The following is a 20,221-nucleotide window of genomic DNA, read 5'->3' on the forward strand; positions in this document are numbered from 1 at the left end:
CCTAATAATATACATGGTTTGAGTAATAAAATGATAAGGATTGCTTGCTATTGATTTGGGCTTTAATAGGCAAATGCTATCTTACAATTAATGTAACATACACACTCAACAACAACCACACAAATTATATGGGCCCATCATTTATGTGGTTGTTGTTGAGTGTGTATGTTACATTAATTGTAACATAGGGACTCGACAAGGCAAGTTTTAATACACGGTTAGTTGAACCTTCGATAATTAGTTGATATTGATTAGTTGAACCGATTTGTTATAAACACTATTACATTACATTTTCAGGAAGGGTCCCGATGGATGCTTTTCTGAAAAGTGTGCTACTAAACAATGTCCTCATCACGGACACATAATAATAATGTTTATGAATAATTATGACAATCTCAAGCAAAACAAACAGTGAATAATTGTCTGTGAAAATGCCAAGCAGGCTACAATTTCTATGTTGGATGGTTTCTCTGCTATCCCTTATTCACTTCAAGGAATCCACAAAAGAAAAGTAAAGAAAAACAAAAAATGTAAATTTGTGTGTGTGGGAAATACAATTCATATTGCTGCTAAGTCCCGCTTATCGCTGCAGCATTCATGCCTCCATCAGTTAACGAGGCTTTCGACATGTAATGATGGCGAATTTAATAAGATTCTTCTGGTATCCTTCGATCATCAATGGCATTGCCAATGCTCCTTTTATGGTTTTTAATCCTGATTAACATGGCATTCAACCCATATCAACAAAATGGAGAAAAAGCCAAGTTTGTACTGATAGCAATCAGAATCTTTCCTTAAGTAAACCAATAGCTTTATCATCAAATCAACTTCCACTTAGTGCATTGGGAAAAACTTCCTCTATATGATTGCAAAATAAAACCTTTCTGCGTGTAAAGATTTCTAGCTTATCCATAAAGTAATGTTCAGCCTTTTTGCAAAAATATCAAGGTAATTATATGAAATCACATATAGGTTCCCGCAGCAAAGAATGCTAAGCTTACCAGTTCGCAGCAGTGATGTGAAGCCCTTCCATGTCAATGCTGAGCGTATCACTGCTGGCCAGAATGGTGCAACATTCTGAGACCAATCCTCTGCCTTTATATCCTGCCACAGCAGTTTGCAAATTCCACAATTAGTTATGTCGCCCAAAAATCAAGCTATTTATACACCAAGATGAAAATTGACAAATTAACTCCCGACTTTAAATATTGATCAGTACGTAAAAATGAAGATACCAATTTTCAAGTGGGTATTTTTCTCAGACAATAAATAACTCAATCTATTAAATCAAACAATAAAACAAATGTTTCACTCTGCTTTAAAAATGTTCAAGCTTAACAATATGAACATGAAGTTTTTACCTCAAGGGAAAGGGACTGAAGTAATTTGACATAATCAGCAGTAGAGCACCAAGCTGGCAGGTAATAAGCATCACATATCTTTTTCAAGAGCTCTTGCTCCCATGGCTGCAAAGACTCTTCGGAAGGTGCAAGATCCCTATGGCACCATGTTACTATTATTATAGTACCTGCTGGGGCAGTAACTCGAGCCAGCTCACTGACAAACTGCCAGTTTGAAGGAGTTAAGTAACAATGAGAACATTCAGGAATACATGCCATTATCCTATAGGATGAACAAGTGAAACTAAAAGAAATGGACCTCAATTGAATCTGAAGAATTTAGAGGAAGAAAAAACCTTTGATTTGTCAGGCATGTGTTCTCCACTCTCCATGGACCAAACTAGATCAAATTGCCCATCAGGAAACGGTTGCTGCAAAGCATCTCCAACTTGAAAGGAAACCTGCAGACATTTCACATTGTCATTTCTAACACTACTCCTTTTACGGCAACATAAAAGGAAGCCAGTCCTTCTGAACATTGGCTCGCGCAGAGATAAGAACTATGTTCACCAACTGGATCCGTAAAAGATATCAACAGAGTGCAATTAAAAACAAATAAATAATGACTGGAAAAGATACAAAACAACTAAACACCTCATTTATGATAAATTAAAGAACACGGGAGGCTTTTATTCTATTTGAAAATAAGAAATATGGGCAAGATGTTAAGGTATCACTTCAGCAAATATATTAATGTCAGGAACCCCCATTAATTCATCAAATATAATTTGACTGTCCTAGGGAGCTCAGGAAAGCGGAGGAGTGTTGTGAACTAATATGAGAAACTTGTAATTTCCTTCAATGATGATGAACGAATGCAAAGCTTGAAATTTAAGAAACCAAAAAAATTGGACCAACCTTATCGGCTAAGCCTCGAGCAGCAGCAAGGGCATTAGCCCTCTGTGCTTGGACGGGACTGAGAGTGATGCCTTGGCATTTAGCGCCAAATTTCTTAGCCAAGTATCTAGAGCTGCCTCCTATCCCACAGCCAACATCCACAACATTCTTTGGCCTCTTCGTTGGGTCCTCTGAACCCAATTCACATATTAAAAAAATAATAAATAAATAAATAAATCAGTTGTCAAAAAAATATTCACCAACACGAAAACACAGTAACATAAATGAAAATAGAGAATTTTACAGTTCAATTATCAAAGCTATTCTGCAAGTTAAAAAAAAAAAAAAAAGAATAGGGTTGGAGATTGTGTCGAAAATAATAATTTTGTTAATAATTTAATTTCACATCGTTCTTATTTTATATTATCATTGTTGTTGTTGTTATTATTAACCCATTCTTATTATTGTTACTGTAGTTATTATCATAGGCTGATATATACAGAGTGAGAAAGAAGCTACATCACTGACCGGAAACGCCGGCGAAACGGAGCGTCTCTTCGATCATGCGGACCTGGGCGGCGCGGTGGTCGGAGACGGAGACGGAGGAATCCGGCTCGTAGAATCCGTGGTGCATGTGGTCGCCCCAAATGTCTTCCCAAAGACTAGACGACTCGTCGTAGAACTCAGCTATTCCTTCTTTCAGCTCACGTGCGGCAGCGTCACTCATCGTCGTCGTCGACGTCGTAGATGACGCTCGAGTTATTAGCTTCCTCGAGAAAGAGCTCACTCCAAAAAGCAGGGAACTTCGCCACGTAGGAGCCGGAGGAGGGGCTGGGAGGAGGGAAGGGCGGAGACACGCGGACATTTCTGATTGGATGTCGGAGAGCCTTTTTTCTTTTTTTCTTCCAGAAAGAATGAAGAAGTGCGAGCAGGGATTTGTCTGTGGTATACCCCAAAAATAGGGTATTTGTCTAAAAATACCCCCATACTTAAAAATTATCTGTATATGCTTTTTTTTATGTGCAGTTACGAAATTAACCTAATGAAAAACCTAAATCAACCAAACTACCACAACCAATTAACAAAACCCCCAATTCTCTCACGAACAGAACAACGTCTCCTTCAACCCTTCTTCTGAATTTCTCTTTCTCCATTTTACAAATATCTGTAATTTTACAACAATTCTTCTACACGCTCTAGCCGAAACGCAGCAAAACAAGTAAATCGACGGTGCTTTTGTGCAAACCAGTAGCTGCAATTCCCCCACTCTCCTTCAGCGTCTCATCTTCCATTTTACAACAACTCTTCTGCACTCTCATCGAAACGCGGCAAAATAAGTAAAACGAGAAAAATTGAAGGTAATTTATCAATTTAATATCTGTGGAAATGTTAGGTGGGACTAAGATTTTACTTTCCATCCATGAGGAGTATATGGCCCGGTTAAGCGAATTGAGTTTTGAGTGAATGCAGATGGCAACGTGTACATTTTGTTGTTTTGTTCGTCTCCATAATTTCATTTTTATTTAAGTGGACCACATTTGCACACACAGCAACTTTCTCTCCTTGCAAGGTTCTTGAATCTTTAATTCTTTTTGGGCAAATTACACATATAAAATGCACATCAATTTCGAATTTGGTGTCATTTCTATCGAGAAATAATCAACCCAACTTCAATACTTATAGTTGAGAACTAAGACTAGGAGTTGTCTTGAAATTAGTTCACGAAGCTGTGATAAAGTCATTGAACAAATTAATTGCAGTTTGTTTGATTAATAATGTTAGATTAGAAAAGAGAAAAAGAGGAATAACTTGTGGTTTACAAATTTGTCAGGAAAAATGTTTTACTGCCAAAATGTGTTTCTGTTACCAGTATTTTGAAATTGGGAAGTACTTCAATGTTGAAATCACAATATGAGAACTGAGATGCCTCTGTATAGTACCTGCAAATACTTCAATGCTGAAATCACATAAAATAGCCATAACTAAAGTTGATTCAGGAGTTGAACAGTTCACTGTTGATACATCTCACCAATTAATTTGTTTATATTTTTTTATTGATTTCGTTTAATTAATTGTATTCTACTATGTGTAGTCTATGGTTGTGATTTGCAGCTCAATTTCCTTTTTTTAGTTATTATAATCTAACCTCCAATGCAGTTGTGTAAAGAATTTCTTTACATGACTTTTACTATGGAGTCGTGTAAAGAATTCTCCAATGCAGTTGTGTAAAGCATTTATTTACATGACTTTTACTATGGAGTCGTGTAAAGAATTCTCCAATGCAGTTGTGTAAAGCATTTATTTACCTAACTTTTACCCCGAAGTCGTGTAAAGAATTCTTTACACAACTGCTGTCGTGTAAAGAATTTCTTTACCTGTCGAGTAAAGAATTTCATACACAACTGCTGTCGAGTAAAGAATTCTTTACATGACTGTTGTTGTGTGATGAATACTTTACTCGACAGCAGTCGGGTATGAACATTTTACTCCACTATATTCGCATAATTAGTTCTTTACTGGACTGTAGTTTGTAAAGAATTCTTCACTGGACATGCGTTGGGTATGAACACTGTATTTCCAATGTTACAAAAAATCTATAGTTTATATAGTAGACTGTAGATCAATGCATGTTTTACTCGACTGTAGTCGTGTAATGAATGATTTACTCGACTGTAGTCGTGTAATGAATGATTTACTCGACTGTAGTCGTGTAATGAATGATTTACTCGACTAGTATGTCGTGTAATTTTTATGATTGGTTTAAAATATATTATTATGTAACTTTTCAATCATTTTATATATTGATTGATAAATGTTTTTGTATTTATGCAGATGGAACCGAAGATCAAGGAATCTGAATACTTCAAAGCAAAGATTTCAAATCGATCATCACTACAGGCAGTGAAGGACATTAAAGATAAACTCTCTGAGGCGCAGAAAAATATTTTCAGGCGTTCTTGTTTCGGTCATTTTTTGGATGTGAAAGAGTTAAAGTTTTCTGCTCAGTTACTCCACAGCATATTATTGAGAGAAGTAAAATCAGATGAAAATGCAATGTGGTTTAGGATCGGACGAAAAAATATTCGATTTTCATTGGAGGAGTTTGCCTTGGTGACAGGCTTAGATTGCAGTCCATCGTATGAGCCCGATACTGAAAATAATGATGATGATTACACAATAGTTGATGAGTTCCTAGATGGAAATTGTGCAATCACAACACAAGAACTTCGTACAAAGTTCTTGCAGGCTAAGTCAACTGATGACATGAAAATGGTCAAGCTAGCCATGTTGTATTTTGTTGAGTCCGTGTTACTTGGAAAGGAGAATAGAAATCATATAAATGAAACTAATGTACTCCTTGTGGACAATTTTACCGAGTTTAATGAATTTCCTTGGGGACGCATTTCTTTCAAGATGACCATTGATAGTTTGAGAAAAGGCGTTGCAGAGCGTGTGGCGAAGCCTAAGAAGAAGTCAACTGCGGATTCTAAATACAAGGGAGCAACGTATAGTGTACATGGTTTCCCTCATGCTTTTATGGTAACAAAACTAAACTAATTTATTAATCGCTTATTGAGTATTATCTTTCTATTTAGAATTTACCAATTTTTTTGCTGAAAATAAATTGTGTCAATGATTATACAGGTGTGGGCATATGAAGCAGTTTCCGTCATCGGTGATAAATGTGCAAAGCGTTATGGTGATTTATTTCCAAGGATTTTGAGATGGAAATCAACAAAGCCTAAAGAGTTTGAAGAGATTCAAATGAATGTATTGAATAAAAAAGCCTCCAGGATGGTTTTCATAGAAAAATTACATGCTACCGGAGATGTCGAGGCAAATAAGCATTACATGAGCTATTTTAGTGAAGATGAGTGGTTTGAAGAGATCGGTGAAGAGAATGATAATGCTATTGAGTCAGATAGTCATGCAGAAGAAAATCCTTCACATGAAGATAATGAATCACATGATAGTGAGTTAAATAGTTTTGATGGTTTTCCTGATGATAGTGATTCAGATGGTGCACCCACCTCCAGTGGTCCAAGAACATTGCCTCCAGAACATTTAAATAAATCAACATCAATACCAGCTGAGGTCATAAAAAAAAAGGTAAGTCACTGTTCTATTAAACTATGCTGTAATTTATGCCATAAATTGTTTACTATTTATGCATATCTGTTATGAAGGGAGTAAGTAACAAAATACTGCGATACTAACTTATTTATTATCCAATAAGTTCATTACTTAGTAAACAAAATACTAAGTTGCAGCCTATTTATGAGCATCGACTTTGGAACTTTTGATTTGATTGCTTTGTTGTTGTAATATTTGTTTCATTTTCTATTGAGTCAAATGATTTTAGTTTATGGTTATTTGTATTTCTCAGTCCTCGAAAATATATATTTGCTTCAATATTTTTGATACACTACTTCATTTTCTACTATACACGACCACAGTCGGGTAATAAATACTTCACTCGACTGTGGTTGTGTAATGGATACCTTACATGACTGTACACGACTACATCAAGGCTAATATAATATTTTGAAACTTTTTATACATGTCAGGGTAGTCCATCTCAACATGCCTCCCGTGCGTTTGATGGTTCTATTCTCGAGGAAAAGGTTACTCATCTTGGTTGTCGCATTCAAAACATTGAAGAAAATATTGCCAAGATGGAAAATACCATGAAGAATATGGACACAAAGATTGATAACATTGAGGGGAAAATCGATCATATTAACGTGATCGACAATAAATTGAGTAGGCTTATTCAGTTACTTGAGGAGTCTTCAACCTCAGAACCTCAGGGGGTTGATTTTAAGGTTTGATATATAAAAATATTAATATTTTTCATTTAATATATATGTTTATTTAATTAGCTAACAATTTGGTTGTTATGTCTACAGCCTATGAACGATCCCATGGACGTCGCATCGGGTCAGTCACCTATGCAACAATCTTTGGAGACGCTTGTCAATATTTGTAGTACAGAAAGGGCTACAGACATGATGACGCCAGATGATTCGCATGGTACAGAGGGGGATCCTATTATCGTCTCAACGCAAGAAAAAGATTGTAGATTTGTGTACAATTTACGGAAGAGAAAGGATATGAAAACTTCCACTTATTTACGGACACCGTACACTAATCCTTTAAAGAAGCCGCGAGAGACGACAGATGTTGAGGTGCATCCTCAAGAGACAAAGAGCTTCGAAGTGTGTCCCCTTATACTCGAAGAGGAGTTATTGGAGCTGCAGCGATGGATGAACAATAAAAATGATAAAACAGAGCCGTGAGTTATCTTATATTATGATATTAATTTTTTTTAACTCCAGATAATTATACTGTATGTTTATTTAATAGTTTTACTAACTTTATAATTGATTATATGCAGTAAATATATTGATTTGACTCTTATGGAGGTTAACCGTGAATTTTTCCGTAAATTATACACACCGGACATGTGGCTATCTAATCTCGTAAGTCATAAAATTTGTTGTGATTATTACGATAAATATTTGTAATTTTTTTTACTTATTTCACCCTTTATGTTTAGCACATCGACATTGGCTGCTACTACTTAAGGAAAGAAATATCCAAGGCTCCGACTCGGAATGGACAAGCTTGTGCCATTATGGACAGTAATTTTCTGGTATAGTCATTTTTCTGTAGCCTACTCCTTAACTTCTTAGAATAATAACAGCTAATATATTATTGTTAAATTTTCTAGAATAATTTGAGAGACAGACACAAGGTGTATCTGGGAGACCCAGATAGGGTGTGGGAAAAGGATTGTTACTGCATTGATTATGCTAATGGTGCAAAGTTGGATTGTGCCACTCCTTGGAAAAATGTTTCCACTGTAAGTTTCACATTTTATGTTTAGTTAAACACATTATCATATGCACTGCAAGTAGATACAAACAGTTACTGCATTTCGTAGATATATTTGCCGTTACTTGTTAAGAATATTGTCTGTATTTCGTAGGTGTATTTGCCAATATTCATGAATGATCATTGGGTTCTCGGTGTGGTGGATATACTTGGGGGCAAGATTTCTATTTATGACTCTATGATAGATTTAACAAAGGATTCAGTTTTGGTGAGACAATTGCTGCCTGTTGCAGACATGATACCTCTAGTACTTCAAAAGATAGAATATCACGAAACACATCCAAATTGTAGTGAGGTTATATCAAAAATTCCTTGGCCCATCGTGCGAGTGCGTGACATCCCGCAACAAAAATCAGGGTATGTACTATATATATAATGTGTTTTGAACATAATAATAAGAATGATTTCTTTTTAACAATTGATTTATATGAATTTTTTTAGTGGCGATTGTGGAGCATTTTTGTTGCGGTACTTGGAGGTCCTAGCCTATGGACTTGATGTCAATTCATATTGCCAACAAGATCATGTTACACAATTTCGACAAGCCTTGGCTGTAAAATTATTTAGGCATAGGTCATGGAAAAAAACTTTGTAGTGTCATTTTTTGGACTATGAAATGTAATAGTTATGACGAGGATGTTGTTGATATCTGATGTCATTAAAGACAATTGACAACATTAATATATTTTATTTCTTTATTAATTATATTAATGATAGATAAGATAGTTTGTACAATCTATGTGATATATAACAGGATTGCCATATATGCACAGGGAATACACTGTAAGAAAATACACGACTGCAGTCGAGTTTATGTACAGATACACGACTGCTATCGGGTATTTAGAAATCAACATGACAAGCTCTCTGTGACAAAATACTCGACTGCAGTCGGGTATTTGCACAGATACACGACTACAGTCGGGTATTTAGAAATCAACATGACAAGCTCTCTGTGACAAAATACTCGACTGCAGTCGGGTATTTGCACAGATACACGACTACAATCGGGTATTTAGAAATCAACATGACAAGCTCTCTGTGACAAAATACACGACTGCAGTCGGGTATTTGCACAGATACACGACTGTAGTCGAGTATTTAGAAATAAATATGACCAGTTCTGTAATAGCCAAAATACATGATTGTACTCGGGTATGTGCACAGAATAAAAACTCTTTTCAATCATTAATTATATTAATGACACAATCAATATAGATTTTAAACATATCAAACTTCAAATAAATGACACTAACTACATAAATAAGTCGTAATACAATAGAAGTTGTTTAACATTCATCATAATTTTTTGGCATATTCAACCCAAAAACGCGGTCCATATTTTATAAGCATCTGGTCACCTCCCTTCAATACTTATTCTTATAAAGCCACACAAACACGGTTATTCATCTGCGAAACAAAAAGGTAGAAATTTATCACTAAATATGAAAGATATTAAAAAAATAAAAACAACAAAAAATAACAAGTATATAAGGTTCATAGTAGTACATGTGCTTGTTTATGTTTCATTTGGTCTAACTACGGGCTCATTGTTAGACAGTGGGATTGGTGCACTGCAAGTCAGTCGATTATGTCCTCGAGAACCACACCTACCACACTTACGGCGCAACTTCTCTTCGCCTTGTGATGGTATCCTAATTTTTTGTGGCCGACCCTTTTTCCGTTTTTCCACAGGGGGCAAAACCTCATTACTTTGCACTTCTTCTAAAACCTCCCATTCTTCTTCTGTGCCAACAGGATATATTGTTTCTGCGTATGCTGCAACCCATGCTTCACTGGAATAGTAACGAGAACACATGTCATATACAGACAATGTTTCTCGATACCTACAAACAGCTAATGCATATTCACAAGGTAGTTGATCGAGTTGAAATTCCCGACAACTGCATGTCTTGTCAAGAATGTTGACATGACCATTAAGGTCACCATCTTTAACAATAAACTCATACATATTTAGTGTCACCACTTTATATGTACGAGAATTCTCAGATTTTGTTAACAACTCCTTTTCAGCCCATTTTGTAAGTCGAGTATGACAATTAACTGCCTCTTCTCGCCTATCACAAAACCACTCCCGTAGCTTATCAATGATCGAATCCAATAACTTGTGAATGGGCAACTGTCGGGGGTTTTTAAGAACAGAATTCATGGATTCTGCTATGTTTGTTGTCATAATACTATAACGCAACCCATCAAAATGACAACGAGCCCACTTCTCATACCCTGCATCTTGAAGATATTTAACAACTCTTTCATCGACCTTTTGTATCTCATTCATAAAGTAATTAAAATGTTGTGGTCGATAAGCTTTTGCAGCTAGTTCAACAATTGCACCTACCTCGATTTCTTTAAACTTAGCTCGTAAGTTTTGCTTTAAATGGTGCGTACAAATACCATATGCAGCATTTGGGAATGCGATGTTAACATTCTTTTGGATACTTGGGTGCCTATCAGAAATGAAAACCAAATTAGAAACTTCACCTATTGCTACTTTTAACTTCATTAGAAACCATCCCCATGATGCATCATTCTCACTGTCACCAACACCAAATGCAACAGGATAAAGTTGATTGTTACCATCAAGTGCTGTCGCAATGAACAAAGTTCCTTTAAATTTTCCCTTCAAGAACGTGCCATCAATTGCAATGACTGGCCTTATTGATGAAATAAATCCATGTATACAACCCCCAATTGCCATAAAAAAATATTTAAAGTTATTTGCATTGTCAACTTCAAGAAACGTGCAGGTGCCCGAATTTTTCTTCTTTAACATTTCCATGTATAAAGGGAGTAACTTGAATGAATCCTCAGGCGTGCCTCTAACTTTCTCCATTGCATATTCTCTTGCTTTCCATGCCTTGTGATAACTTATTTCATACCCAAACTGTTTCTGAAAATCTTCTTTGATATCACCAGGCCTATATGAGGATGAAGCACCATCAAACTTATGACAAATCTTATGTCCGATAAGTTTAAATGAAGCATGACGATGATCTCTCTTACGGACATCAAGTGCACAACTATGGACACTATAGTACTTTGTGATTTTAAACATATTCAAACTCCCAAACTTCAGAGCACGAAGTCGCCACTTACAAGTATCGTCAACACACTTAACAACAAGAATATTCTTCCCCGACTTGAAGGTTTTAAACTCAAAATTTTTCCTTAGAGCTTCCATAAAAAGCACTTGTTGCAACTCTTCTTTCGAACTAAACAATTTTTTTCCCATTAACCAATCACTATCACCAACAATTTCCGTAGATGGCAAGTTAATAGTATTAGAATGTGAGTTATCAGTGTCGAATGAACTGCTGCATGTAAACAAATTAACTCTAGGCATATATCTATTATTGGAATGTGCTACATTCCCTAGTGTTGGATCACTAACTGTTATCCCATCAACATCATCATGAACAATAACATTCACATTTTCCTCATTTGACCTTCTATCATTAGGTTGTGTTTCAGGAACAAATTCGAATATTGACTGATCTTCAGCAACAAAATTATTTGGACTTAAACATTCACCTTCAACATATGGCTCAACATGTTCTTCTGGACATCTATCTGGCCCGAAATTAGGGTCCACATGAGTAATAGGGGTAACCAAAATCTGTTTTCTTTGGTAGGTAATGCAAAGAGGAATCTTCAACTCAGCTCCACTAATTGTTTCCTCTAGAAAATAATCTACATCATCATCATTCATAATTGGGACGGGCGGCATTGGATCGAATGTTTTGAGCTTGAACTTCATTTCAATATCAAATTCAGAAATATCAATACAAATAACCCGAGATACTTTTTCTATCAATTGTGCATACGTTGTAGAACGAGGCACCATGATCCCTCTTGCCTCCGTACCATTAAACCTATAATGGTCGTTTTGCTCAATCCATTCACCACAAAACATAATAGGCACACGTACTGAAGTCATTTCCTGTAATAATACAACAGTTGATTATACAACAAATATAAAAATAAAATCAAACAAGATTTATAATGGAGTGTGGATCTGTCTGCCTATTTACACAACTGACGTCGTGTAATTGATAGTTTACACGACAATAGTTGTGTAACTTGCTAAAATACACAACTATAGTTCTGTAAACAGTCAGATGATGTATTTAATAAAATATAACTGTAATCTTTGTACTAACAGAATGCTAAGTGTCATAACAACTACTATATCTTTCAAACTTGCACGATTGTTGTCGTGTAAATTTATACATACATGACAGAAGTCGTGTAAGTTGCAAAAATACATGACTCAGTAAATAATCAAAGGACGTATTTCTTCTTTAAAAAAATGTTGGGATCTCATACCAATTGGAACATTTTACATATATATACAATTATAGTATGTAAATTTATACGTACACACTAGTAGTCGTGTAACTTATTAACACACACGACTATAGTCCAGTAATAGTAAAATGATATATATAGTGAAAAATATATATTTTTTGAACCAATAGAATGATAAGGTGTCATAATAATTGAATTTTTTTTGCACATTTTCACGACTACAGTCGCGTAAATACATACATACACGACAGCTGTCGTGTATGTCGGGTGCAGAAAAAAAATTTGACAACAACTTCAGGTTTTAACAAATGTAGTTATAAAATCCATCAAATAACAGTCATATGATGCAAATGCAATGAAAATATGAGTTACTTTAGTGTTTATCACAAACCAAACAAAACCCTAAAAATAATATAATGTCAACAAATTGAATAGATAGCTCAAAATAAAAAATAAAAAGTTTCAAATACCTTATTCATGGGATGAATAATACACCCAGCTGCAAACAAAAATCTCAGTGCATTAGCTGTTTGTGAGTGATTTCCGATTTTGAGTGTAGTGTGAGTTTTTGTTGTGTGGAGTTAAAGAGTGAAGTAAAGAGTGTTGTGAATTGTGTGTGTTTTATATTTTTCTTTAGGGACATTTTAGACAATGTACCACATACAAAGGCATATTTAGATAATTTTCAAGTATGGGGTATATTTAACTAAATACCCTACTTTTAAGGCATATTTAATTAAAAACCCCAAGTGCGAGCGGTGGGCACACACTGTAAAGCGCGTACAACTATCGCAAATGTGGTGACTCTTCCAGTTTCGTAGAAAATTTAAACAGAATTCAGAATCACCAATGTGGACAAATGTACCCTTCATAGTTATCAACTTATTATCATCATTCATTCGTTTACGAACAATTACTTGAATAACAAACAATAATCATATTTCATTTTTAGATATTAAGAGCTCTGGATTAAAGCATGATATAAACACGCTCTAGTGTTTTATTATACATTTTAATATTATAACTTATAAATTATATAATTGTTTAACTATAATACTAAACAAGACCTGAATTTATATATATATACATATATATATAAATTTGTTTATGTAATTTTTTGCTTTGTATTCCGAACTTTCTTTTGAATCAAGCTTTGTGACTTTTTTTTTTGTCAAGTGCCTCAAATCATGTGTCTTTTATGATTAATTATTTTATAAAAAAAAAATTGTGGCATGCCGATGATAACCGTTCAACGTTCAAGTCATTTTTTCACTTCATTTTTAGAGATAAAAAATCTAGAGCGAGATGGACAAGTTTTTGTACTCATATTATATATTTTTCATCTTATCTTTAAATGTGGGATGCTTGGCCTTTATATAGGCAACTTGAAGTATAAGGTGGAAGAGTTATTATGGCATATAGCATTATCATTGTGACATTTGTCCACAAAACCCATGCACGAGGACATCTATCAATATGTGTTCAAGACTTGTTCATGACAAGTTTTATGTGGAGACTTGTCTTGATTTTGTGAGAAACCAACGTAAGTGTCGAATTTAAACTCAAACCCATTTGTTTGTAAGCTAATTTTAAAAAGTTTTGCCCATAGTGTATTCTGTATAATGTTTGTTAGCTTGTAGTCTCATTTTGTAAAATGTTTGCTATGTCATAAGCTCATTTCATAGAATATTTGTTAGCCCGTGGACTTATTCTAAGGAACGTTTGCTATCCCACATGCTTATTCCATGAAATGTTCTTTTTTTCGTAGGCGCATGCTATAAAATGTTTATTTAGCTCATAGGCTCATTCCGTAGAATGTTTGTTTGCCCGTAATCTCATTATGTTAATCTTATATTTCTTGATATGTGCATTTTCGTAGAATGTATATTTGCTTTTAGGCATACTCTTTTTTGTGAGTGCTTAAATCATTTTTTTTTTGTAAAGAATGAACTTACAATCGTTCTTTATAAAAAATAGACATTTGTCATTTTTTGCAAAGAATAGACATAGGTCCTTCTTTATCGAATTATGTCTTTGACACTTTGTCAAAACTCATTCTTTGGGCATTTGAGTTAAGAATATTTTTTAAATATTTATATCATTCTTTATAAGGAATAAACTTATGCTGCGTTTACTAAATTGGAATCGGAATGAGCTGGAATCGGAATTGACAGGAATGAAAATGAGCTGAAATGGGAATAGGGAATGTGAATCAAAATAAGTTGTTTACTTAAACTGTAGGAATCGAAATCGGAATGAGCTAGATTGCTATTAATGTGTTTACTTTGTCTTGGAATCAGAATCAGAATGAATTAAATTGTAACAAATTACTAAAAAGTACTTAATGAATTATTGTCATAATAATTATTAATTAATTGTAAATTTTTTTAATTAATTATAATAACTATAATAAAAATTATTGTATTAACTAATAATATTAATATTAATTACTTAATTAAAATAATATATTAATTATTGTGATTATTTATTCAAAAATTATAATTATTAATAATTATTGTTAATAATATATTAATATATTAATTATTAGTAATAAATATATTATTTAATTAATAATAATATATGAATTAATAATAATAATAATTATTATTATAATAGTATATTAATTAATTATTATTATTGTTAATATTAATTATTGTGATTATTTATTCAAGAAACAATAATATATTAATTAATAGTAATAATTATATTAATTCATTAATAATAATATATAAATTAATTATATTAATAATTATTATATTAGTACATTAATTAATTAATTAATTAAAATAACAACAATAATAATAATAAATTAATTAATGTGATTATTTATTCAATAACTATAATTTTTAATAATTATAGTTAATAATATATTTATTAATTAATCATAATATATTAATTAATTAATTAATTATAATATTATATTAATTAATTATAAAAGAGGACAAAGTGGGCATTTTTTATTTTGGAGGAGGGTAAAATGGTCAATCTTAGGAATGGGAGACTCATTTCCACCTCCCCATAGAATCAATCTCTCATTCCTCATTCCCAAATAGTGGTGGGCCCCATCATTCCGATTCCTGCTCTATATTTGTGAAGTAAACATCATCAATCATTTCGATTCCGGATTCTGATTTCCCAATCCGATAAGTAAACGCACCATTAAGTCGTTCCTTCTAAATAATAGATTTAGATCTTCTTTTTTTATAGAATGAATTTAGGTTTTTCTTTATAAAATCACACCATCGGTACTTTATTATATTTTGTATTTAAATACTTGACTTAAAATTCTAAATATTTAAGTAATTCTCATAAGGGACAAACATGAGTTATTTCATGTAAAAAGTTTTTATTTGGGCCCATATTTATTTGGGGTTTTGAACCTTTCATATTAGTGATACGCAGAGAGAGATGCTGTGAAGGACAAAGTCAAAATAATGCAAACTTATAATAGATTATCGGAAGGACACATCACACAACTCCCAAGTCCGATTTATAAGATTAGAGCAAAACAAAATTTTCAAGCTGTAAGGAGTGGGCACGTGGAAATCTGTGCCCCACAGATACGGACCCACGCCATGGCATCAAAAGGAAATAATGTAAATGCTAGTTCACTATAAAAACGATAATGGATTATTTAAGGCTAAAACCGAAAAACTTGGCCCAAATCCCCAAAATGCCCAACAACAATGTTCCCCCCGTATAAGATTTTTTTTTTTTAATTTTGTGAAGAATGTTTTGAAATGGCTGTAAATAATTATCAGCGGCAGAGCTGGCATGGCAAAATCACACGTATAACGTCGGTGAACATAAAGTAATCTGCCTGGCCCAGCTTGTGAGATCGTGACTTTTGGTAATAGTTAATAGCCGTGCCCATCCGCCTTTTTGCTCACGATAATCTGCTCAACTGGCTTATGCAGTTTTGGCTTGGAGTCAACAATGAGCCATTTAAGGAAATAAATAAACTACATTCGTGCTCCAAATATATATCAGAAATGGGGGGGTGGGGAAGGCGTATGACTATTAACCTCTAGAATCTTGTCATATAGATGTTTTGTTTGTTTAGAGAAAAGGGAAAATGAAAGAAGAAAATAACTATATGACACTAGGCTGTTGTGATGTTGGCAAGTTGAACAGCAGCAAGAAAAATTCATTCCAGAGCAAAATTACTGAAAGCAACACTTAATCTTTGGAACTGAGCAAATTGAAAACCAACATGAATTGAGATGTTTGATTTTGGTTTCAAATGGTTTCCATTGAAGAACTAGAACAGGCTGAAGCTTTGCTTCAAATAGTGAATCAAAATACAGAAGAGGCTAGCAGCTAGCAGAAACTGATGTGATCAATCAGTTCAGTGTCACTAAAAGAATTGCTGCTATATAAATCGAGATGAACCATCAACTCGAAGACAGCAATAAAGAACAAGCAAGGGAATACATATATATATGTGTGTGCCTACATAGATATATATATATATATATATAGCTTTCACTAACTATCAATTGATATGAATTACAAGCGCTAAGGAGTGACAAAGTAAGAATTGACACTTATAAGTGGTTTTTTTAAACAAATTCAACATCACATATATATGTAAGGCATACGTATACCTGGAATGCCTATCTGATAACTACTGCAAAGGAAAATTCGACTCTCAACCAAGGAGTCAATAAATCTAGAATACAATGGTGAAATCAACCAAAAGATAATAGAAGGGTAGACTTTACTAATAAAGCTGGACATCAAATACTACTAGTAAGCAGATGATCCTATCTATTTTTCAACTGTCTTGTTAGCTTCATTCTTGTACTCTTCCATCTCCTTCAACCAAAGATCGGCAAACTCACAGTGCTTCCAAGCTTCAAACCATGGCCCCCCACGAGTATAATGTATCGCTTTTGGGAATGTCGTGGGGTCATTCTCAACAACCATGTTGTGACCCTCAAGAAAGTTCCATACAAATGGGATTGACCCAATTTCTTCATCCTCAAGCCACTGGAACCTGTGAAGAAATGCACCTGTCTGCGTGTTCACAACCTCAGGTGTCAGTATCTTGTTCTTCGGATGCCCACAATTGTACAAAACCATAGATGACCAATTCTTCCTCGGGTACACGGTTTGCACCGCCCCGTCCATTTTTGTGGTCTCTTTAGGGGTATAATCATGATGGACACACATAATAGCATACTTATCATCAATCAAGTCACACAACTCCTTAATATCCGCCAGATAAAGAAAATCACAATCAACAAACACAGCCCACCCATCAAAACCAGCTAAGTAAGGGGTCAAGAACCGGGAAAATGAGAACTCAGTGCTCTCAGTTTGGCCTCTTTCACGCCAATAAAGGCCACTCTTGCGAAGATCTGATTGGACAATGGGTGTGATCTTCACAGGGATGGAGGATCTTTTCAAGATGGAACGATGGCAGACCCTATAAGCAAGATCTTCACGCGGATCATAGCCCACAAAGATCTTAAAGGGTTTGTTATCTTTTGTTTCCCTGTTGGCAGTCACCTCGGGCACACACAGAGACATTGCAGCTAGTAATAAATTGTTGAATACAACAGGATCTGCATGGTCATTGGAAAACGGTTAAGAATCAACAGCAAATAATTCAACCTCTTTTTTAGTTCCTATAAAAGAAATGGTAAGTGAAAATGAATCACTTATAAAGAAAGTTTTTTCAGCTCAAATAAGTGAAAAATACCAGATCTAAAATTCTGGGTTGTTATTATTTTTCTTGCCAAATGATATTTCTCTAGATTTATATCTCAACATATTCAAGAATATAAATCCAACAATTAAACAAAAGCAGACGAACAATCAAATGCATCAAATTTCAGTTCCATAATCAAATGAAAACAAGAAAAATTCTAAAATCAAATGTAAAACAATAATAATAATAAATAACAGATCAGCACCATTACATTGTTATAACTAAATCAAGAAACAGATAACAGAATAAATAAATAAAAAGAATGGTTACGAGAAAGAGAAGAGTACCTGAGCAAAATGAGATGTGGAAGATGAAGAAGAAGAATTATTAGGGCATTAGTAACTAAAAAAGAAAGAATTTTTATTTTTATTATTGTGGGTTTAGGACTTTGGACTTAGTTGGAAAATTATAAGACTAGAATTCAGTGTAAGAGCGAGGATTCAGGATTCAGCGGTGCCTATGACGCGTTGTTTTTGAGCCATAAGAGCCTGCCGTTTTTATAGATTCTATTTCCCATAGAAATAACGGATCCGCCTATGATGCATTATCCGCACCATGCAGCAAAATTCATAACCGCCGTTGGTTTATTATTTGTTAGATATTTGGACGGTTGGGATAGCTTCGAAATGGCAAGGGAAAAGAACGGCAACCGGCAACTTGGGTAGTTACACTGGGACTTAGGGGTGTCAAAAAAGCCCGCCCGGACCGGACCAGGCCAATCCGGTCCGGGCAAAACCCGGACCGCATGCATATAAAAACCGGATCCGGGTTCAACACAAAAAATCCAGAACTCGGACCGGGCCCGATTTTTTAATAAATTTAAAAAAAATAAATATATTATATATAAATATATAATTATGAATTTATGATATATTGGATGTTATTTAAATTTATTGTGTAATTATTGTGTTGTTGAATTTAATTTATTTATTTTATATATAGATTGAATGAGTTTAAGTTAGAAATTGGATAAATTTAGGTATTAAAAAGTAGATTGAAATAATTTTTATTTATCATTTGTGCAAAATTTGTATTGTTAATGTGTTATATATTTGTATTTGACTATTTTCTTTTTTAAAATTTGAAATTGAATGAGTTTATTTGATTATTTTCTTTTTAAAAATTTGTATTGTTAGAGAAATTAAAAAAAAATTGAAAAAAAAAATTGAAAAAAAAAATTGAAAAAAAATTAAATTTATCACATACGGGTTTAAAAAGCCTGGATCAAAACCCGGACCCAGAAGGTGCCGGGCTCAAGCCCGGACCGCACCCAGAAAAACCGGGTTTTAACCCGGGTCCGGGTTTGCATTTCTCTCATCCGGTCCGGTCCCGGGCAACACCAAAACCCGGACCGGACCCGGATTTTGCCAAGCCTGCTGGGACTAATATGAAAAGAGTCTGAATAGTTTCAGCGAGGCGGATGTTACCGGAGCAGCAAGTCATCCATTGTAACATGTGTCAGCTCCTCGTCGATTGCCATGGGGAAATCATGTCCGCACGATGAAGATTATGCACCGTAGCGAGACCCACAAATAACAGGTTGCGTCGTTTTTGTTTAAAAAAAACCGCGGTAAATTGGTAATATTCCACTACACGTGACATTATTGAGCTGTGCTTTGCTGGACCAATGATTTTATTTTTTGTTTGACCCTCTCAAAGAACGAACTGCCCCTTATAGTTTATCAAAATTACAATACAAGCGGGAAGTTCCAAATTTGCTGGCTGCAGAAGAAAAGAATCATCAGCTGAAAATTAAAATCCATCTCACACGGGCCAAACACCGGTCCCCAAACATATCAAATAACGTGTGTATGTATTTTTGTCGTGATTGGCGATGTGATTTTTCTGCTGATAATAAAAATAAATCGGGATTGGTTAAGCCATATAATGAGCAACACGTATTACAATTCTGTGTCCTTTTAACAATTATTAATGTTTTCCAGCTTCCCGCCCATCGAGTATCGGCACCACAGGATTTGTGGAACCACAGACTTTTAGGATGTGGATTGTGTACAACTGTACATTCCTGACTCTTTGATGC

General features: G+C 34.4%; 3 protein-coding genes across 3 annotated transcripts; 1 reads left to right on the forward strand and 2 right to left on the reverse strand.

Moving 5' to 3' along the window:
• Window positions 1-419: 419 nt before the first annotated feature.
• LOC18045307 (probable tocopherol O-methyltransferase, chloroplastic) lies at window positions 420-3,193 on the reverse strand. The gene is made up of 6 exons (XM_006437354.2): window positions 2,766-3,193; window positions 2,259-2,428; window positions 1,697-1,801; window positions 1,362-1,565; window positions 1,002-1,104; window positions 420-714 (listed from the first exon to the last, which is right to left on the reverse strand). The coding sequence occupies exons 1-6, from the start codon at window positions 3,100-3,102 to the stop codon at window positions 611-613; spliced, it is 1,023 nt and encodes a 340-aa protein (XP_006437417.1). The 5' UTR covers window positions 3,103-3,193; the 3' UTR covers window positions 420-610.
• Window positions 3,194-4,788: 1,595 nt separating this feature from the next.
• LOC112099158 lies at window positions 4,789-8,730 on the forward strand. Its single transcript, XM_024186269.1, has 10 exons — window positions 4,789-4,797; window positions 5,070-5,777; window positions 5,883-6,347; window positions 6,806-7,063; window positions 7,148-7,533; window positions 7,636-7,720; window positions 7,798-7,893; window positions 7,972-8,103; window positions 8,230-8,492; window positions 8,577-8,730. Exons 1-10 carry the CDS (start codon window positions 4,789-4,791, stop codon window positions 8,728-8,730), a joined length of 2,556 nt encoding a protein of 851 aa, XP_024042037.1.
• An 8,260-nt stretch (window positions 8,731-16,990) lies between these two features.
• On the reverse strand, window positions 16,991-18,675 carry LOC18045308 (protein CDI). Its single transcript, XM_006437356.2, has 2 exons — window positions 18,468-18,675; window positions 16,991-18,034 (listed from the first exon to the last, which is right to left on the reverse strand). The coding sequence occupies exon 2, from the start codon at window positions 17,997-17,999 to the stop codon at window positions 17,235-17,237; it is 765 nt and encodes a 254-aa protein (XP_006437419.1). The 5' UTR covers window positions 18,000-18,034; window positions 18,468-18,675; the 3' UTR covers window positions 16,991-17,234.
• Between the last annotated feature and the right edge of the window lie 1,546 nt (window positions 18,676-20,221).

The sequence above is a fragment of the Citrus clementina genome, unplaced genomic scaffold (assembly GCF_000493195.1).
Source record: "Citrus clementina cultivar Clemenules unplaced genomic scaffold, Citrus_clementina_v1.0 scaffold_4, whole genome shotgun sequence".
NCBI lineage: Eukaryota > Viridiplantae > Streptophyta > Magnoliopsida > Sapindales > Rutaceae > Citrus > Citrus x clementina.